At 36.8% G+C, this 23,350-nt stretch overlaps 1 protein-coding gene across 4 annotated transcripts in view; it reads right to left on the bottom strand.

Moving 5' to 3' along the window:
* The window catches only part of PDE4D (phosphodiesterase 4D), a 725,514-nt gene extending 718,382 nt beyond the window's left edge, over positions 1 to 7,132 (bottom strand). For 2 of the 4 annotated variants that reach the window (XM_058691709.1, XM_058691178.1), the window contains exon 1: positions 5,908 to 7,121. In XM_058691709.1, coding sequence (XP_058547692.1) covers positions 5,908 to 6,173 — 266 coding nt within the window. In that variant the 5' untranslated portion in view covers positions 6,174 to 7,121. Of the gene's footprint in view, positions 1 to 5,907 lie in introns of all 4 variants that reach the window. The other 2 variants (XM_058690551.1, XM_058685369.1) reach the window with 2 other exon arrangements.
* Positions 7,133 to 23,350: the final 16,218 nt, after the last annotated feature.

Here is a 23,350-nt window from a genome sequence, read left to right as displayed (position 1 = left end):
TAATGAACTCTAAGATTAATTTTTTCTCTTCTTCTCCTTCAACATTTCTGCCAAGTTTCTAAGAAAGACTATGTTTTTTTTTTTCTTAGAAGTATTTTTACCATTAGTAGAAATGTCTTCAGCTGGTGTTGATACACTTCATGTCTTTTCTTTAACATAAATGTCAAAGGTCACAGGAAGCACATATGTGTAATAAACCACCAGGTCAGTTCAATTTTTTTTTCACTTTTCCTCAGCAACCGTTTGTCACCTTTTTATCTTTTTAATTTCTTAAATACTGCAAGGCAATTGATAAGTTCTTTAAGAGGAATATCTTCCTGGAGTCTTAGGGTTTTTAAGAAAGGCTAATTATACCTTTTAAAGGCTACAGACACCCTTAACTTGCAGTGCCCCCAAGATTTCCGCTGAAGACACAAAGCCAATTACACCAGGGACACAGCTAAAGACTCAGCCAACTGGCCCCACCCAACATGCCTGCAGTACTTCCTGTTGTGATCCCCAGATAATTTCCCCAGAAACTTCCTTCCAACCTCCTAGTATCACACAACACCCACAGTCCACCTCTGGAGTTCCTAGCTCCTGGGAGAACACCAGTAATGCCTGTCTCTTGGGTATCCTTACTGCAAGAGACAGAGAAAAGACAACCTTAAAGTTGCATCGGCAAATGTAGGAGAACTGGGACAAGGGAGAGAGTTCTCAAATAGAATCATTAAATACTGGCTTTGAAAACCTACTCGTGTGTGTGTGTGTGTGTGTGTGTGTGCGCACGCACGTGCACACGTGTGCACTACAAACTCTCTAAATGGCTGGATTTCTGCTTTATAGATAATAAAGGGTTTCTTCTCCCTTCTGTAACTTGAAGAAAATTTATAATATATTTGTCTCTTAACAACCATAAAAACAAGCACAGTTGCTGAAGAAATTATGACTCAAGAGAGCAAATATTTACTTTTTAAACATGCGCAATTTTATATCTAATGCCAGTGCTGGGTAAAGAGAAATTTACAGTAAACCAAAAATATGTCCAAAAGCACTTATCTAGCTCCCTAAAAATCTTCGAGATTTCCTAAAAGTCTCCTGGAAGTTGCCTTTCAAATACACCTACAAAAGTTATTTTGTTGTTCAAGGTTGTTACTAACTGCTTCTTCTACCTTTGGATGTTGTAATAAAAAACACACATGCATACACAGAAATTACAAAGAGAAGAAATTTGAATATTACCTAGATGCTTTCTTAACCAAAGAAATCCTAATTCATAATTTCACTTACACACACTCTAGAACAATTTTCTTCATTCACAATGTAAATTAAAATGAAAACCTGAAAAACAAAGATTTACCTGCCTGTTTGTTTTTCCTAAAATAAATTTACACAGAAATTATGTTTTCTTCACCAGAGATCACACTGACCTTCGAGTTTCTGCTGACATCAGAGGGAATCCCCTACTGAGATAAAAGCAGAATGTCCTGTCTATAATCACTAGGCTACAAAGTACTAGATATTAAGTAAAAATGATAAAACAGAGTGGTAAAAAGCACATACACAAAGCATTCTAGTTTAACACACAGCACCAGACCAAAACAAAAACAAAAACAAACCTGTTCAATAAATATTAGCTAGTGACGTAATTACGAATAAGCACTGAAGGAAAAGCGGAAGTAAGATGTGCCATAGATTGTGAAGAAGCAGCAGATCATTTCCAGTTGGGGGAACAGGAGGAAGCTCTGAGGAGCAGAGGGATGTGAAGAACATGTGTAACGGGAGTAGGCAAAGAAGAGGCGCTAAGTCCTATGGTTCATCTCCCCTTTAGTCAGAGTCATGAAAACAGTCATTTAGTCTCCTTTTCCACAGTCATGAAGTTGACACACACCTATCATTCTTTTGAATTCTTGGTCTCTTTGCATATATTCTCTTTAGTCCAATCCATTCACAAACAAATGACAGGATAATCATCTAAAAATTAAATGTAATCCTAAAGATCCAGGAAGATCAAGGCTGGAATAATGGGCAAATAGTGCCTAATAAGGAAAGTATTTGCTTATAATGATACTCAACATCTATCCCTGTACAACACATTCTAATCTACACATAACTGTTCTTAATAAAATCACAACAGAGCCTGCTTCAAATTTTGTGTCTCCCTCTCTCTTGAAAATAAACATTAAATTAAAAAAATAACAAAACCACAATACCAAATAGATACTATTACTATTACCAGAAAATTGGATAATAGGGAAATTGAAGCATATGCCAAGTAACTTGTTCAAAATCATGCAACTAGTAAATGGGAAGTCAGAATTTAAATTCAAGTAGTCTGGCTTCTGCTTAGGTGCTCTCCGTAGGCGTCACAGAGCACCTGAAGTATTGTGTCAACTCAGGAGGCTACTTGTGAAAATCCAAATGAATTCTGGATAAGAATAACCAGGCTCAACCTGGTAAATACAGTGCAAAAAGGTGAAATAGTTTAGGATGTTTAGTTAAGAAAAGAGAAGAATTTGTTTAAGAAAACAAGACAGGCTAACACTGAAAATACTGATTTCTGGGTATACAGGAAGAGCTGAACAAGGTCCTAGGTCTCTAGTAGGTCATTCCAAGCCTCTTATCTTAAGGGCTACATTATGGAAGAGAAGAGAGAGTCAAGCTGGGGGATTTTCAAAGCAGATTCTGGACCCAAGCATGACAATTACAGGGAAGGAGTTTTCAGCTGTTTATTAGCAAGAACTTCCCAATCAACAGACTTGACAAAAAACAGAATTTCTCTGTATGACTCTCATCCAGGAAGTGTGAAGAGATGTTAAAGGACTGGTCATCATAGATATCATTCCATGAATTCAACTATGGTATAAAAGGTAAAGGGTAAAGCCATAATGTTCTGTGATTGAGACAGGCTAGCTGTTCACCTGGTCTGTTTCACCTTATTCCTGGAAACAGAGCTGAGATAGATTTCCCATCCTCCTTTGCAGTTACATTTGGTCAGTGAGCTGAGTTCTAACCAAGGAACATTAGTGTAAGTGGCATGTGTACTTCTAGGCCTGCCTCATAAAAACTGACACATGCCATCTTCCATGTTCTTTTCCCCCTGATTCCACTGATAACCTTACAAATCATGTGTCACAAACAGTGCAACTGCAAGGTGGTAGGATTTCAAGACCCTGAAATGCCCCAGGGTTAGCATCCCTCCCCACAGAAGCAGGAGCAGAAATAACCATTTATAGTGTCAATCCACTAAGATTTGGAGAATATGTTGTAGAACATGATTACCTGATTACCTTAACTAAAACAGAGGCCATCCAATTGGATTTATTTTTTCAACTAGAGTGCAAATTACTTGAAACAAAGGAATAGCTCTTATGCAGTTTTTTCATCAGTACATACAAATTAAACACTTCAGGTTCAGTAGGAATTAAAATTAAAAATATTGTAAGGATGGGAATAACAGGCACAATAACCAACATTCTTAGGTGAACCCATAATGTGTGTATTTAAGTAGCTGATCAGCTCATTTAGGAGGAGCAGAGGATTAGAGTGTGGTGGTGATAGGAGCAGTTTAGGTAGCAAAAATGTATATATATATATATATATGTATATATATATATATATATATATATATATATATACATATATGAACAGTTTGAAATCATTTTTTTTTAACTCTGCATTGTGCTTAGTCCAATTTATGAAAGCACAGGTGGATGACATTTGTTAGAAGATGTCTGTGGATATTACAAAAGTCTTGGGGATCACTGAACCAACATGGAGGATGTGAGGTGTTCCTTCCAACTCCCTTACTGGATGCTTTTAGTCCACAAGAGATATTGTTTCCTCCTGAGTTACTGAGAAGTGACAGTATGATTTTTGTTTTGCATTTTCATTGCTCTTTTGATGCCTCCATGCTCTGACTGAGACCTGATACACCAAAATGAAATATTGGCAGAAAGTTGTGCTCTTGGAGTTTCCCCAAACAGCACCAGAAAAGGAAGTGCCAGAAATTTCAGAAGAAAGCCTGTTTTCATGAGATTTCCTGCCTTCCTTACATCTCAACATGTCTAAAGAGCTCAGATAACCTTCAGATGAACTCTAGGTTGCTTCACTCAGTTGGAAATCAAGCTGAGCTGAGGCTTACTCATTCAACAATGGGTACAATTTAGGAACTATAATTTTAAGAAAGTATCTCAACCAAAAGCGACACTGGATACCAAAATCCTGGGCCTCACCCTTTATGAACGGGAGCCCGCCTTCCTGTTCTGGCACCCTGCTCCGGCCTCTCTACGAATTCAAGCAGCTTTGCTGCTCTAGTCTCCAGCCATTTCTCTGTCTCAGAGCATCTCCCGGTGCGTAGCTATGTCCTTCACTCACCACTTATCTCTGACAATTTTTTTTCAACATCTTATTCAGAGAAAAGTCATTTTTCCATAATTTCTTTTTCAAGATTAAAAAATATACTGTTTTTCTTACCCCTCTTATTAGCACTGTATCTGATTGCACTTAGAAATGCCATCTGTTAAAATCCTAGAGGAAACAAGAACACTTCTCCAGTGAGAGACCTAGCTATTTGAAATCAAAATTCTGAGGTTGGACATTTCTTTGGGCAGGATATGTATCTCCCTTATCATCTACTTCCATCTATGATATTAATGGGGCATGGCCATGTTGCTAGTTTAGATTTTTATTCTCTCTACTTCTCACTGCTCCTTTCCTAGAAGTCTTGCTTGTGGTTTTTGTTTGATTTGGTTTTCCAGTCCTGGCATGCTCTTTGGTTTTCTATGGAAAAACTGTATACAAATCATTCTGTTTCTCAACTAACAGGTTCATTTTTCTTGTTATAGCTATTTTCTTTATCACAATTAACATTCGTTTTACCAAAATGTTCAGGGAGTGTACAGAACCTACTACTACCTAAAATATGCCAAGTGTGCATCACAGACAACCCCCTACTCTAATCATAGCTAAGGATTGCCTCTTCTCGGGTAAAATGCCATAATAAGCTTACACAGTGGTATATTTTAATATTTGGTTTTACAAGAGCAGGAAAATATCAAGAATCATCAAAAAAACTAGAAGAAAAATATGCATAAAACAAACCCACCCATTTATAAAGAAGATTACAATATTCATGAAGAAAATAAAAATATTGACAAAACATTCGAAGAATCCAAATTCAAAGAACACTACAATATATACCAAGTAGCAACCTGCAATTTTCTGCCCAGAATTCCTAAACCCTTTCTTCTTTCCTTTGGCAAGACACGTTTGAGATTGTAAGTACATTAAAGTCAGTAACAAAGGATGGGTTTTAGGGGACACACCATTACACACACACACACACACACACACACACACACTACAATATATATGTATATGTAAATATGTGTGCATACATACATATATATGTACATATATATACATGTGTGTATATGTATACACACATATACATATATGTGTATATGTGTGTGTGTGTGTGTATATATATATATCTGTTCCACTGGGGATTATGCAGAAAGGAGAGCTAACTATGATTTTCCTCCTCTCCTTTCTGGTCCTTTCTTTCCTAGGTTTGTTGCAGGACCTGGCAGGGATATTAGCTTACGAAATCAAAGAAACGCCACCACATCCGTATGGGAGTAAAACTGCATTCTTATTTGACATCTGGAATCCAATTTTCTTGTAGGAACTTGCAATAGGACTTGAACTTCCAGAACCACCCACCTCAAAGATTCCCAATCTCAAGGATTCCTGCCTTAACTGGGACAGCTGTGGGATTTGTTGGTAAGGTAGAGCGCTTGTGATAAATCCCAGGTGAGGAACGATGAGAGTTCTTCCTCACCACCCCCTGAAGAGAAAGGCGGGAGGTGCAAAAATCACCCAGGGGGAACCGCCACCAATTCCGGTCATCCGTGCAAACCTTACCACGTATGTGCCACCGTGAAACGCCGCTGTTTGGGGATGTTGCTACTAAGAAGCATCCTCCGCAGAAGCCTGGGGGAATTTCTCGGAGAGATCACTGGAGACACCTTGGGAGAAACGGATTTCCTTGCTGTCTTGGACTTCTCGTGCTGCAACAGGTTTTCGCGCAAGGATTTCACAAGATCCTCGTTCAGCCAGGGGTTTGGACAATGCGGATTATCCACTTCAGGTACTGTTAAGGTGTCCGGGCTTGTCGTCTGCTGAGCCATTTTTCCCGGTCAAGTTTGTACAGTTGGCAACAATCCAGGGCAACGTGGTTCCCTGGCCTCTTTCCAGCGACTGCCTCGCTCACAAGTCCGGGGAAATGTCCAGGGAAGCAGATTGGATCCAGCTGCTGTTAGATCATTCGGTCGCCTGCCTCAGTCTCTCCGTGGAGATGGGGCTGGGTGTAGAGGAGGCGAGCGCACTCCTCAGCGGAAGCCTGTTAAACGTCACCCCTCCTCTGCGGATCCCCTGCCAAAGATCACTGACGAGCTCGCAGGGCAGGGGAACATGGAGGGAAGCCACTGCGTTAGCACGGCTTTGTCAGCGCTACAAAGCAGCCTGTTAAACTATTGGAACTAATGCGCCGCAGCTGCTCCAGTGACTTCTGCTTATGTACATAAAAAGTCCTGGGGGGAGGGCTTAACCATCAGATGCCTGCTGCTCGGTTGTTTGGCTAGTCTTTCCATTTGCTTATTCCTGAATCCAAAGGAAAGAAAAACTTTGAACTTGACCTTCCTCTCCCGCAAGGGCTATTTATCTGCCTTCAGCCCATGTTCGTAAAAGAAAATTGCTAGTCCTTTGCTTTTTATAAGGGAAGAATAAACAAGCACTAGCTAGATAAGGAGGAATATTTCCCTGCTTGCTAAATACAATCTGGTGCACCTTAGAAGACAAATCCCAAGGGAATAAAATGGACTCTCTTTCTCCAATTAGAAACTAAAACAAAAGGTTTCAAAATACCACATATGGAACACATTTCAGCTTGCTGTTGTGTTGTACAACCTTGCTAATTGTGGCCCTTTCAAAGCATGGAACAACAGTATTTACATCCAAGAATGGTATTTGTTGTCTCTTTGGATTTAAACTGATGACCTTCCAGAGGGACACATTGTTTTCATAAGAGTAGCTAAAATTGATTTTCAAGTTTCCATCATTACTTATGGCATACAAAAATTTATGTAGTCAACTACATAGGAATAAAATAAATCTAGCTTTACCTAGTTATTTCCTTAATTTTCTTTCAGTCTAAGATTTTCTTTTGTGATCAACATAGCTTCAACAAACTTACTCAAAGGAGGTTTAAAATTAAAAAAGAAGAAGAAATTATTCCTTGCCTATTTAATTTGTTACTGGAAAAAAAAGTGTTACCACAATTCAAGCAAGTAACCAAGTAATAAAGCCTGTTAAATCCCATTATATGGACATTGGAAGTGCAAATATTAAACTGGATTGGCAGGGAACCCAAACCTCTGCATAGAGATGTGCCAGTAGTCTAGCAATGCTACAGACAGTTCCGGATTCAAAGCAAATCACTTTTCTCAGGACCTAAGAATATTTTTTCTTATTTTAAAAACACAATGATTTAAGAAGGAGTTAGGAAATACATCCAGATAAAATGGAGAATGGAGAACTTACTTAATTGTTTTTGTTTGGTTTTTGATTTTTGGTTTCTATGATTACTAATAGGTCAATTTTTAAAGTTTCTCCTACCTTCCCTCCCTAGTTATTCCATCTTAAATTTAAATTCCTTGCCTTTAAAATATTACAGGAAAGGATACTCAGGTTCTGTTTACAGAAACACAGGGCCACCACCTGGTATACCTATAACAATTTAATGAGCCATACATTCGTTCCATGACTTAATCAGAAAATCTGTATGCAAATATCAAATTTTTAAAAATCGGGGTATGATTGTTCTTAAAGAATTTTCACCAGTACTAAAGATTTCATCTCTACTCAAATGGCAGGCTAGTGGCATGCTTCCTTAGTTTAAACAAACTAAAGATTTCCATTTCTCCATATCTTTAAGCACTATATATACATATATGTATATATGTATAAATATGTATGTGTATATATATATAATAAGATACTATATAATATGCATGGCATATATATTATATGGTATATGTAAATGGTATATATATATAATATATATTATATATTATATATATAATATAGTAATATAATACTACCAAAGGAGTAGCCAATTTATGTAAAGTATGTGGAAGGACTGACCATTGCATTAGGAGTTGTGCAAAACAGGTATGCAGTGCTCTCCCTCAAAGAGCTCATAAGTTAATGGATAGGACTGGTCAATAGTCAGGAGAAGACACCAGAATACATAAATACCAATAGTATCTAGGTGCAGAAAAATGCAACGAAAAAGGTATGCATAAGTGATGAGGGATTGCTGAGGTGGAGTAAAGCCTGAAGCTGGAAGGATCAAAAATTGATGGAAAGGAAGGCAAAAAAAACCTGCCTTACAGGTAAGGAACTAGAAGGTGCAAATAGCCATAAAGAAGAAATAAGCAAGACTATTTGAGGAGGAAAAAAAAAAAAAAAAGCCCAGTAGTCAGTAGATGTAAAACCTATTCAAGTTTGTAGAATAAAAAATTAAGATAACTGGATAAAGTGAGGGGAAAAAAAAGAGCAGGCAGCAAACTGACATTCCCCCTCCCTCTCCAACAGTAGAAAAATTTCCCACTATCTAAAGGCTTACTTCCATTCATCAAACCTTTGTGGGCATTTATTTTGTGCTAGGCACGATATGAAGTGCTCCGCGATATTTCAAGATTAGCTAGATTCTGTCCACACTGTCTGGGAGTTCATACTCTAGTAGATAAACTGCAAAAAAAAATTCACATGACAAAGTATAGCTCAAGTACCTAGATGAGAGCCTCGAAGCTGAGGATACTTAATGTCTGATTTTAAGTACAGAAAAGTGATTCTCAATTACCAAATAAAGTAATCAATATGTCTAAGAATAATATAGGCCAAAAAATGGGAAATTCATTGAATTCAGGAGATTCTAGGCTTCAGAATGTTCTTGCTTTCGGTAACCTTCACTTAAGAGAAGCAAATTATTTACAAGCTCGTCGTCTCATAAATGGCATGTCATGTGGATGCTCAGAGATTAGGCACTTTGTTGATGATAATAACTAAGCTAAAATGGAAGATATAATAATTTCCTATAAAAAATTTCATTGAGGGTTTTGGATAAACATGGACTAAAACTGAACTAAGACATTCTGCAAATCTCCCATTGTTTTGGGGCATGTTAAAGGACTCCAATGTAGACGCAGAATTGGCTGCCTGTTTACAGGTTCCCATTTCCTATCATTATTTGTTCAATAACCTAACATCTACAATTACCCTCCTAAATCCCTCAAAAAATCTATGGTACTCATGATGCCTTTTGAAAATAAAATTAATTTTGTTTTCAGAATTCTTTGCCATTCCCCCCTTCAGAAAACTTAGAAAACCATATGGTGTTTCAAAATCATGCTTGAAAATCACTGCCTTAGGAAGTACAAATTGGAAAGTTCTGAAGATAACCAAAGGTGGATGATGTTTGGATAAACTGGCAATTTTCTTTATAATAATGCAGAGGGTCAAGGAAACTCTTCCAACAGGAATGCTATACAGCTTGCCTTTTTTTTTCTTTTTAACAAAATGTCTTTCAAATTAGCTGCCAGAAACTTTTCTGAAAAACACAGTACTGCAAATGACAGCCAAATAAGGCCTCAGGTTTTAACAAGTGGAAATTTGAAAGTGGGCGAAATGTTTTGATAAAGTTACCCACGCCTAGAACAGCAGATAACATCTCTTAATTTCATAAAGATTTTCCAAAATACCTTTTTGTGAATTTTCAAAATTTGTTTTTTTAGATTATTCGGATTTCTTGATAACATTCACTTAACTAATTATTCACAGGCAGCAAAACAAATAAGAAACAAGATGTGTACGGGCTCTGGTACAAGGTTTGAAAAATGTGCCCCTGTGTAGGTAAGATACACGTAAGGCTGGATTTCCCACAACTGAAAGGGAGCTGTGCTGCAGCTTATTCAAAAGGATGGATAAAGTAAAATGATTTACACATGACTACAGAATGCAACATATGCTTCTCCCAACTATATACTTTTATTTTATTCTGTTTTATTTTTGAGAAAGCGAGAGTGTGAGTGGGGGAGGGGCAGTGAGAGAGAGGGAGAGAGAGAATCCCAAGCAGGTTCCTCACTATCAGTGCGGGAAGCCGATGCAGGGTTTGAACTCGGGAACCCTGAGATCATGACCTGAGCCAAAATTGGATGTGTAACCAACCTAGCCACCCAGGCATGCCCCCACCACAGGAAGCTTGTTTTGACCCCCAGCTATGATACTGTTTTACTTTGTGGCTCAGTTCCTCATCTGTGAAATTGAATAATAGTAACAGCCATTGCATAAGAACCCTGCAAAAATTAAATATGTTAATACCCATGATATAAACTGTTGAGAAGACTGCCTGGTATAGAGTCAACACCCAATAAATGATGCCTGCCACAAGCTGATACAAGGAACTTACAGAAATTTATACATGGTAGATATCAACTATGTGCCAGGTATCTTGCATTTCATTTCATTTAATTCCTGCAATAACTCTTAGGCTATTATTTCAGTACCACTATTTTACTGATGAGGGCATAAGGAGGTTAAATAACTTGCCCAAAGTCATATAGTTCAACAGTGCAGAACTGAGATTTCTTTGTCTATGGACAAAGAAACTCATTTAAACTCTGTACCAAATCACCCCAATAAAGAAAGCCGATCCAGTATTTAAAATTGATGACAGATATTTTTATAAAACATGGTAAAAATCTTAGTGTGCTGAGCTCTTGGTCCAGTTAACACTAATTTCTGCCCTTGGCTCCACTCAGGACATAACCGTGGCAACCAGTGAAGCCTGCCAAGTCACGAAATTTTTACAAAGGCACGGTATTCTAGGAAGGGCAACTTGAGGGGGAATTCCTGAGTGTTTTTTCATCTATATGTCTGTACTCCTTTGATACAAAGGAGCTTTTATTAAACTCCATGGTAGTTTTCCATTTTGCAAAATACTATATTCTTAAATTATTTCACTTTAAACTTTCATTGTGATTATTTTTCATTTAGGATTTATATCATTATAAACTCTGATGATAAAATTATATCATCCTTATACTGAAAAGTGCATCTGGACATGGTGGAACAGGGTTTTTCAAATCATCATCATCACTAAAATTTTATTACTCTTGGGCTGATTAGCAGAGATCAAAAACAATAAAATACCTACTTGAGAACAGGAGATACAGACAACCCCTCTAATAAAGAGAAGGAATGATAAATATCAAACTAATAATAGAAACAGTGCCTCATGGGTTTAGAGGAGTAACATATATATCTCGACCATGTAACTTGAAGAAGCAACAGAAGATGAATTTGACATTGAAAGAAGGTACCTATGGAAGAATAATTTTAAGATAGTTTGGAGGAGGTAGATTATCATGAGGAGGCAAGAAATGTTGGATTTTAGACTGTTTCCTATGGAAAAATTAGTAAAATTTCTTTGGGATATAAGTAAATAATAGAGATATCTACATAAGATTAATTTGGTGGCAGAGTGTACTATAATTTGGAGGAATCTTGAAGGCTGTTTAGTTTAATAGTTGCATCTCAATATGAATTTGTGTAGAAATGGAAAGAAAGGGGCTAATGACCCAATATTTGTAAGGAACATTCAAGTCAATGGGGAAGTCAAAAAGAGATCAGATATTTCTTAACATAATCAATTATATTTTCCATCTAACTAAGTGTGGTTCATCTAATTAATCATCAAAAGTCTGTGAATGTAAAAAGAGTATCTAGGGTTTATTGAACACAATATATATATATATATATATATATATATATATATATATATATATATCTGTCTTGATTTATATGAGAGCTATATTTTAAACATACAATGTATTGGTCCCAGCTCAATTTAATAAAAAAAGATTAATTTTTTTCCTAGATTAAATGTTAAGTGTGCTTTTTCCCTCTAGACCAAAACTCAATGTTAGAGATACCTCTAATGAAATAGTAAGTCAGTATTTCATTTAAAAGAAAAAATATTTTATAGGACACAATTTATAGTAGCAACATTAGCACAGCATGTTACTTTATTTCTGAGAAAACAGTTGCACTACAATTTAGGGAACACTCTTTCATTCACTTATAAAACCTTCCAGTTCTGGAATAGAATTACTCCTGATTAGTATGCTAAAATGATACACTAGAATGCCCTCTCTAAATATTAGCCAAACTTCAATAAAAACCATAGGTTTTAACGGCTACTAAAATTTTAACATATTTTAACATTCTCCACTTCTGGGTCTTCTTTCTGTGGTTGGAAGAGCCAAGCACTTTGCCTTCATCTTGCTGACAAAAATCTCCTACATCCCACTATATGTGTAGTAGACCATCCCCTACCATAATGAATGACTGAAAAAGTCACTAGCTGTAAGTGCAAAACAAAGATGCCCTAGGCATAAACCCTTAGCATCATTACCTAATTTGGCCATCACAATCATTCCAATGAGGTAGGTACTATTACCTCACTTTCAAGTTGAGAAAACTGAGGCAGGGAAGTTAACCAACTTCCCTAGGGTCATACACACCCCATAGGTAACAGAGTTTGAATGTTAAACCAAAGAGCCCTAGTCCAGTGTCTCTGTTTGTCATGACTACACTATACTGCCTTTAGATTTATAAAATAAAGTCAAATAAATTAATAAAGGTACTCTTAGCAAAATGAATTCATATAACTTAATGCAAATCTAATCGCACTACAAAATATCTATTTCTTTTTTTTTTTTTAATTTTTTTTTCAACGTTTTTTATTTATTTTTTGGGACAGAGAGAGACAGAGCATGAACGGGGAGGGGCAGAGGGAGAGGGAGACACAGAATCGGAAACAGGCTCCAGGCTCCGAGCCATCAGCCCAGAGCCCGACGCGGGGCTCGAACTCACGGACCGCGAGATCGTGACCTGGCTGAAGTCGGACGCTTAACCGACTGCGCCACCCAGGCGCCCCCAAAATATCTATTTCAACGTATTGAAGAAAAAATATCTCAAAAAACTAACCAATGCCCATTAGCAATGATACTTTTGAGTCTCCGGTAGGTATTTCTTCATAAACAAAACATATCCAAACTCCCCAAAATTGTTCATCTTATCAGACCTTCAGAGTCTTTTGCTGTTTTTGTCCACATAAACACACATGCTAATGAACAAAACTCAACATGTATCCTAAATTCAGAGTAATATCATACAGTAGTAGTCTATTCAAAACTTCGACACCAAGGAGCACAAATTCCTCATCTCTTTTGCAGTCTCTGTACACATCCACCACTAGCCCCAGGATAAGGATTTTTAGTCTTTTTCAAATTAGCATAATATGACTGGAAAGCCTCCCTCTAGCCCTGACACATAACATCTGTTTCAGTCATTTTGTTTTTCGGACATGGTTTTTATGAGACAAAATAGTATATTTCACTGAAAGTGTCCATAATTCAGGGGTTTATAATTGTGGCTGGCAATTTGTTTTCTAAAGTTTAACATATTTAGCCAATGAATCCTCACAAGCAAATCGTATTTTTAGTGTGATACTTTTCATATCTAACTGTAAAGAACCTTCTCTAACCTAGTCATTTATGGGGCATGTTTTACAAAAGGCATCACAGAAACTGTAGTTTTATTCCCAATTCTGTAATTAACTAGCTAAGTTAACTTGAACAAGTTTATTCAGTTTCTCTGAAACTCAGTTTTCTATTTACAAGTCCTATAACTTTCCTAAGGTGTTATAACCTAAAAAAAAGAAAATGAAAAAGAAAAATCAGAGGCTGTCTTTGATTACAAGTTTCAGCTGCCATTTAAGAAAAATCATCCCAAGCGCAACCTGAGGAAATATGGTCTCATCTATTTGCATGTAGTGATAGTATGTTCCACAGATAATGCTTTAAAAAGACAAACAGAAAAGATATATTCAGTGTTTAAGAAAATAAGAGGGTGCTGCACTAACCAGGTGCCTTGCTAATATTTTTATGGCCCTGAAACTTGTGAAAATTCCTTCCCGAACTAGGTAACAAAATTTATTCTGACATCTGAGTCACAGCTTGAGAGACAGAGTGGGAGAGCAATGCCTAAGTTAATTTAATATTTGGAATCAAAGCACTGTTTTACTTCTAACATAATGAAACTACAGAGCGACATATATTCACTATTACATAAGTCAGATTTTCTAACATTTCAGGACCTAACTTATTATTTAATAAAAGAGAAACCTCTGCACTCATCTTTCACAAAGTGTATCTCACCAGACTAATTTTACTCAATTTTAATGAGCACTGAATGGGGGAGAAAGCTTTTTGCGATTAAAAAAAAGGGGAAGGGGCTACATTGAATATAATTAAACAGGTTTCCTTACAATAAGATCTCTTAGTATTGTAATATGCTAATATGATTTATGAAAGCCAACTTGGTTGGCTCTGAATTCACCTGCATCTTCCAGCATGTCCAGAGATGGGTATTATCAGAATCCTTACCTTGGCTCACTACAAACCTGTCTTTGAACACAGCTGATAGATAATGTTAACCTTCCCAGGTTTCTGATATGCTTTTCTTTTCTTCTTCTGAACTGCAGTGGAACAGAATGCTTGCAGCAAAACCAGGAGCCTGCTCTGAGCCTGAGGCTAAGTCCACCCTCCTCTTTAACCGGTGTACCTCCTCTTGTAAAAGCCTTAACTTTAGCAGAGACTGTGAAATAACTGGACTGTGAGTCTAAATGGCAACTCTGTTGATAGCATGGTAGTTAGAAGGCTGTGAGCAGGCTAAGGAGTCAAAGAAATCCTCATCTAGAAGCCACTGTTGGTGAGAAGGTGCACAAAAGCAACACAAGGCCAAACAACTGCATTTCAAGATTTAAATTGCTTAAGAATCACTTGGAGACCACACCAAAGAGAGATTGATTCAGTAGGCCTGGAGTGGGGCTCAAGAGTTTGGATTTCCAAAGCTCCCAGGGGATGGTAATACTGGTCCATGGTGCCCTTCTTAAATCTCCAGGGATTAGAATAAGTAGCAATTGATAGCAATTGAAATCTATCTAGCAAATGAAGGCAATTAACTTGTACCCAGGTGATGCCATTTCAAATTTATATCCAGCCATTGGTGTAGTGTTTAAATTTGTTGCTGATTTTTTTCAAGGAAGAGATTTTTATTTTATTTTTTAAGTAAAATCTACCCCCAACATGAGACTCAAACTCATGACCCCAAGATTGAGTCACATGTACTCTTGACTGAGTACAGCCAGGTGCCCCTGTTGCTGATATTTTAATAAATAACGGATTTTTTAAAGTAAGCATTATTGGGATGCCTGAGTGGCTCAGTCAGTTAAGCGCCCGGCTATGGCTCAGGTCATGATCCCACGATTCATGAGTTCGAGCCCCTCATCTGGCTCTGTGGTGACAGCTCGGAGCCTGGGGACTGCTTCGGATTCTGTGTCTCATTCTCTCTCTGCACTTCCCCCACGTGCGCTCTGTCTCTCAAAAATAAATAAAAATGTAAAAAACAATTTTTTCTAAGTAAGCATTATTACATAACAGTACCATAAACTATTTTTTCAAGTGAGCACAACACTATAAAAGATTCAATTCTAAAAGTAAATATTAGATCCGCATTTTTAAGGTGAGGCAAGAAAAAAAAAAAAAGAAGAAGTTGAAAAACACACTCTTGCAAGTATGGTGAAATTCTTTGCCTGTTTCTACATTACTAATTGAAATTAAAAGACAAACCTTACCTAAGACTTATAGATGACTTTCTGGATGCAATTTAATTCATTTGAAAGCATTTAACTGGATCAATACTATGTGTTAAGTTCTATGGACATAATGGAGATGCTGATCCTTGTGTATCTGAGGACACCAGATTCATTCTTTTCTGTGTTCACAGTTAGCTGAAGCTTTTAGTCAAGTCTCCTGTGTGTATAGCATTGACAAGGACACTCATACTCAAGATTTACCACCCCACTACTGACCTCTCTATCATCTAAAATCTTAATCAAGAAAGTGTGCTTCCATCAACCCAATACTCCTAATCCTCCAGTAAGTCTATGTATAACTGTATAAGCGAGTATATGCTTTTCTTTCCAGTGCTTTCAAAGAAGTTATTCTGACCTGGAAATGCTCGAATGATGGCTAAATTATGGAGAACAATATGAGTTTTTTCCCCAAAATTATTATTTTTCAGCCCTAATAAAATAACTATGAATACTTATTACACTAATATATAAATACATATTTTAACTAGTTTAAGAACCACCACTTATATTCTGTAATTATGTAAGTACTGCATAAAGTCAGCCAGTAATTATTTAATCAGTTACAAAGGAAAAATAATGCATGACAAAGAAATCCTCCGGCTGTGCCCACAGTGAAGACTCTTCAACCTGAGCAGTGGTTGCCTTGTGATCCTTGTATTTTAAATGCCTGAAATATAGTGTGCCCAGAAGACATGTGTTAAAGGAAGGGAAGAAGGGAGCTAATGGTTTGTACACCTTGTTTTAATATTTGTTGTGCATTTTAGATAGTTAGACTAAAAGGACTGTGTGTCCAAATCAATTTACACTGATCTACCCATTAAAAATTTTAAATGTTTTAGAAATAGCATTACGAGGCATGTCTGCAATTTTACAAATGCATTACTTTTATAAATTATCCATGTAATATACAATCTATTCTCATTGCAAAAATTGTCAAAATTACCCAAAAATCTAGAGGTCCTATAGACCACCATCCCCAAACTTGGCCCTCCTCACAGGAAACCCTATGATCAATTGTGTCTCTCTTTCCAGACTCTCTTGTCCATTATAGGAACCACTAGGCCCATGTGGCTATTCAGTACTTGAAATGTGGCTAATGCAATTGAAGAACAGAATTTTTATGTTTTAAATTTTTACTCATTTAAATATAAATAGGCTTTTGTGCCTAGTGGCTAAGATACTAGACAGCAAAATTCTAGATCTCCATGTGATGTCATGAAAGTTATGTGCCTAGAGGAACATATACTTCTGTTTTCCGAGGCTTTTGTTTTTAAACACAGTGTCATACTTAATGATCATTCTGATCATTCAGCAACTTGTTTTCTTTTCATTCAACAAAGATCTCCCTTGTTATCTTTAGCTGAGACACAGTATTACACAGAATGGTCATTTCTCAGCTCTGTTAGCCATGTCCCTATTGATGAACCTTCAAGTGTCCAGATGTTCACTGTTACATACAAACAACAGCCTTACAACCTCCTCACTGGGCACACATCCCAAGAATTTTTTTTTTTTACAATAGGTACACAGAAGCAGGATTCTTAAATGATAAGGTATAAGCATTTTTCATTTTAATAGAAACTGCCAAATTGTTCTTCAAAGTGGCTGATTCAATTTACACTCCCACCAACAGTGTTTGAGTTCCCACATTTTTTTCTCAAACAGCCTTCTACTGCCATCAATTTCCCTGCACTAGCTGTCAAAGCCTTTTTTTTTCCTCCCTCAAGAATATCTTTTATTTTTGTAGGGTGGAAGAAATTAAGCAGTGCATCAGTGGCTACCATTAAAATTCACAGAAGTGGGAAAATATATTTCACTTTACTTCCAAGTCAGTGTTCAATTTTTGCTCTTTAGCAATTTTAGTTGACCAAGCATTTCCCTGGAGTGCCTCTAATATGACAATATCTACACATTATGGAGGGCTTTTTCAAAGGAAAAAGCATTAACTTTCTTTTTTCAGTAATGTTCTGGCACTACTCAGTAAAATACATTTTAAATTGCTTTTACTGTAATAAAGATAGATTGTGTTGAGAATTTATCCTTCTTGCCTAGTCCCTGTTTTATACATCAGCATAGAATTTTCCAATGCATGACCAAGACTCTATACTGCATCATGGCATTTTTTTCCTTGAGCAAAATTAATGGTCTAGATAAGGACCATTGTCAATTCACTGGATCCTGGTCTGACAATAGTATCAGTGCAGCAACCTCAGGTAAACATTTTTGTGTGACTGAAAGAGTCCTTGACTAGGAGTCCAGTTCTCAGTCTACTACTACCTGTTCTAAGGCCTGAGGCAAGTCCTCTACTCTCTAGGTCTCGATTTCCTTAACTGAATATGATGGCGATGAAACAGATGACCACAGTGGTCCCCTTCACTGGTGAAATGTACTGCTCCTAAGAACACATCACCCCCCCCATATTTACAGGTAAATATTACTTGTAAAAATTACGGTAGTTGCTGAAAAAACAGGAAGAAGTCATCAGGAATGGTTTTACATAATATCAGTAAACACTTATTAATATGTGAGGCCAGGGGCGCCTGGGTGGCGCAGTCGGTTAAGCGTCCGACTTCAGCCAGGTCACGATCTCGCGGTCCGTGAGTTCGAGCCCCGCGTCAGGCTCTGGGCTGATGGCTCAGAGCCTGGAGCCTGTTTCCGATTCTGTGTCTCCCTCTCTCTCTGCCCCTCCCCCGTTCATGCTCTGTCTCTCTCTGTCCCAAAAATAAATAAAAAACGTTGAAAAAAAAAAAATTTAAAAAAAAAAAAAAAAGAAACCATTATAAAAAAAAAAAAAATATGTGAGGCCAAGTACATGTGCTGTGTAAGCGCACATAATATTTATGCTTTTCTACCTATCTGGAATGTTCATTGCAATCCCATCCTACTCATTCTCCAAAAGTATTGGCGACCTGCTTAGGGAAGATCTGGGAATCATAAAAGACAACTTGCAGAAATGTTTTAAAGCCTTATCTTCAAAAGACAGAACAGAAGATTAATAAAAATTAGAAGTTTTCATTCTAATCCCTGGCAAACTCTTGAATAAATTATTCAAGCAATTAACCATGAACCTTCTATGATGTAGGCACCAATATACAGGATTCAAATTAGGTTATTTAAAATTTGTATCATTTCCTTTCTGGAGACAGCGACTGTGCTAATAGATAATGGAATGAGTATCTTGTGTCATATTTTACCTGGTTTTCATAATGACATTTGACAAGATCTTTCAGATTATACTTGTGGGCACAAGGGAGCCAAGTGGGCTAGATGGATGGATAAGTGGTTCATAAAAACTTGGGCAATTGTCCTCAAAAAATGTGGAGTAACAGTGTCCACATAATCCCAAAAGGCAGTCACGACCATCATATGCAGAGTTATAAGCATTTTAAGATACAGACTTTACGATATGCATTTAATGTTTACCATATCTGACTCTAACACAAAACTGGCAGGATGGCTAAAGTGGTAGGTTAGTAGTTTCCCAAACCAAACTGATCATTACAATTTTCTAGGGGAAATGTTAAAACAGAACTCAGAACCCCACCCCACAAATACTGAATTAGAACCAGCAGAGTTAGGTCCAGGAAACCTTTTCTAGTGAGTCTCATGATCAGTCACGATTGAAAGCCACAGTCCTAGATGATAAAATCAAACCCCAAGAACAAATCTGCTTTAAAAGGTAAATATTTTTTTAAAAGAAAATAAAAAAGAAAATCTTCAGAGCGTAGAAGAGCAGATCAGATTTAACAACATTAAAAGGAATTTAGAAAAATGCAAAATCCCGTAGCTCAAATGAAATGTTAACAGCAATTCAGATTTATGGCTATTAATCTTATAGCTCTAACAGAATCAATGGAAAGAGATAACAGAAGCAAAGGAAAACAGTAATGTCATCAAAAGCTGCATTTGCAGAAGCAGATTATGTGGAGTGCAATGGTCAGGGCTGTAGCATGTGGATTTGTGGCATATGCATGGGCAGTGCCCAATCCCAGAGGGAGACATTCACAAATTCACATGTAAGTGGTAAGATCCTACTGCGTTCTGACCAAACTGGGAAATTGTTGTCAGTCTTGGGGGCCACTTTTTAAATGAATGTTTACTTTTTTGATAACATATACCCTAAATTTACATTAAATACAAAAATGATAAATGTACATCTTGATTTTTTAATGTGGACATACATATGTAGGTAACATCCAAATAAAGATATAGAAGATATAGAATATGTTTTTCTCAGTCAATACTCCTCCCAGAGGTAACCACTATTTTGATCTCTCACCATAAATTTGTTTTGCCTGTTCCTGAACATCATACAAACGGAAACAAACAGTATATACTATTTTGCATCTGGATTCTTTCATTTAACCTAATGACTGAGAAAGTATTCTCACCTTGTCTGTAACATTAATCTCTTTCATTGCTCTGAAGTATGCCCCTGTTTGAATACACTGCAATTTATGTATCCTTTCTACCAGTGATGGACATTTAATATGTTTCCAATTTGCACGGTTATAAATCAAGCTGGAATGAATATTCTTGCTTATATATTTTATTGGACATAGCCCTCATTTTGTTGAGTATATGCCCAGGAGTGGATAGATGTATCATAGGCAAGTGTATGTTTAGCCTACAGTAGAAAATGCCAAATAGTTTCCAAGGTGATCTTTCCAATTTAAACTCCTATCAGCACTGTGTGAGAAGAGATACTCCATATCCTTGCCCACACTTGGTATTTTCAGTTCTTTTAATTTTAGCCACTGTGATGAAGGTATAGTAATATCTTATTATGATTTTAACTGCATTTTGCAAGTGAAAACTGCATTTTGCAAGTGATGACTATTTTTCCATATGGGTTGGCAGTGGCATTGTAAATGTTTAACAACCTTCTGGGGAAAAATAGACACGTAAAATTTATTATAAATTTTACTATACCAAGTATATGTAACACATAATTTACAAACAATAAAAACTACACAATAGCCTTTAATTTTGAATTCTATAAAGCCAATTGATTCCCACAGAATGCATTCATTGGTTTTTTGCTGAACTCTTGTATATGTAACCAAACTGAGGTTGCAATTGACAAGAGTGTAGTTCTTACATGACTGTGGCTTGATAATTTGGTTTACGTTAACAAGTAAGACAAAAGTGAAGCAACAAACACGTATATTTGATTTCACTCATTTGTCAGTGACTAGGGTCAATTCTTTGCTGCATCAGATCACGGTTTTAAAATTCCATAGGAAAGTTCCCTCACTTTTTTTGTGTTCTAATACAATGGCTGCAAACATAGCACACTTAATTTTAATCTGTATTATTAACATTTCTCTGTACTACTTTCTTAAGTCTAGACTGTCAGCAAAACAATTAACCCCTGATTTGTAGCACTTACTGATTTCCTTGATATAAATAACTTCATAGTCAATTTCAGGCAACCAACATGACATCACTGAACAGAGTTGGGAAGAGAAGTACAGTCACTCACTAATATGTGCTGTTTCCATCATACAGATACAGCAGACAAATAGGCTTAAGAGCAGATAATAAAATGTAGTAAAATAAATAGGAGTGATAACTTCTGAGTATGTATTACCTGTTTTTGATATAATTTATGTATTTATCTTTTTAATTTTTTTAAATGTTTATTTATTTTTGACAGAGAGAGAGAGAAAGAGAGCACAAGTGGGGGAGGAGCAGAGAGAGAGAGGGAGACACAGAATCTGAAGCAGGCTCCAGGCTCCGAGCTGTCAGCACAGAGCCTGACGCAGGGCTTGAACTCACAAACTGCAAGATCATGACCTGAGCCGAAGTCGGACGCTTAACCAACTGAGCCACCCAGGAACCCCAGATATAATTTACTTTATTGGAAGTTTATGTACGTTAATTTTAAACAATGATGTATGTAACAATTAGCTCACCAAATTTATGAATATTTAAAAATTAGTGCTTATGAGCCAGTATAGGCAGACCCTGGAACGCTAATGTTGTATATCCTTTCATTTGAAATCCTGTTTATTTGTGATTTTTCTAAATTTGGGTTGTACCATTGATTTGTAAAGTTCTCTATAATGTCGAGATATGAGGCCTTTATCAGATATATATTGCTAATATCATTCTTAAATCTAAGTCCCACTTTTTAAGAGAGAACTTGACAAACCCAGTATTTTGTTTGCTTAAACAAGCCATGAAAGGGGATACAAACATCTACAGATTATTATGAGCCTCTGGATTCAAGCCATATACGAGATATGGGAAAACTTTAGAGAAGGTTCATCATTAATTTATGGCATGTTTCGATATTTCACAAGCACATAAATGACCTACTGTAGTGATCACCAGCCATCCCACCCAGAGCTGGAGCACCTACAGGTACAGAATCATGTTGTCTTCAGATTGTAGAGGAATTCAAAGACCCACTATTGCTTTGTCCCTTCCACCTCACCATTCTATGTTGGATACATACCCCAATTAGCATCCTCTCCACCAAAGCGCTACAATCTATGCATTCATTTAAGAAATGGTAAAGTATAAGCAATTTTATTCTAATAATCCTTGAGGCGTTTGTGACAATGTATTTAGAGATATGTGGTAATTACAACCAAGAAGAAAAGACAATGAATTTAAATTCAACTTATGTGATGTAAGGTGATGACCCAACATCTCCTTTTTGTTCCATGGGTTTATACTGGGCCCCTGAACACCATGCAAGTCTTCTAATTCTTTGGGTGTTTCCCTAGTCCTACTTTTCTTCCTTCCCCAACTTTGCTTTGTTTTATTGTCTTTTCTAAACTATGTTAACACCTAGATGACAATACAAATGTGTTAATGCATAACCCCATCCAAAGTAATACAATTCATACTAACCAGGAGCTGCTAGAAACAATGCCCAAACCCATTTAATAAACTATAATGAGGAGAAACTCAGACACCAGAGTGAGCCTAATTTTGGTAAAGTTCAATCTACACAATGGTGGCTCTCAAACGTAACTGCATCTGGAGAGTTTTAGAAATTTCAGGGTCCATGCCGTGTCCCAAACCAAATAAATGAGATTCTCTGAGGGTGGGACCCAGCGTCAGCATTTCTTAAAAGTGGAGGTGATTTCAATGTGCAGCCAAGTTTGAGAATAACCCCAGGTTGAGAAATATTGGTATAAAACAGAACCTGCATCTGTAAATTAAGGCCATTCATTCCTCCCTGTCCTAAGTAAAAGAACACATCTGCGTTCCACCTCTGTGATGAAGCACTACCTACTAATCAGAGATATCCTAGATCATCTTTTTCCTCCCTGGGCTACATAACCTTAGCTCTTATGTCTTCTCTGTCTTAAGTTTTCCTTGTTCAGGCTCCTATACCAGTTTTCAATTCACTGTCATGTTCTAACATAAAAATCCATTTTTTATGGAAGCACAGATATAAATTTCTGACTAAATTGGAGCGAGTTGTAATTCATATATGTGTATTTACAAAATACATTTTAATATGTGGCCACATTTAATGGGCCTGGGAAGCATTTAAAACTTTTT

The sequence above is a fragment of the Neofelis nebulosa genome, chromosome 1 (assembly GCF_028018385.1).
Source record: "Neofelis nebulosa isolate mNeoNeb1 chromosome 1, mNeoNeb1.pri, whole genome shotgun sequence".
NCBI lineage: Eukaryota > Metazoa > Chordata > Mammalia > Carnivora > Felidae > Neofelis > Neofelis nebulosa.
This window is presented reverse-complemented; position numbering and strand designations above follow the sequence as displayed.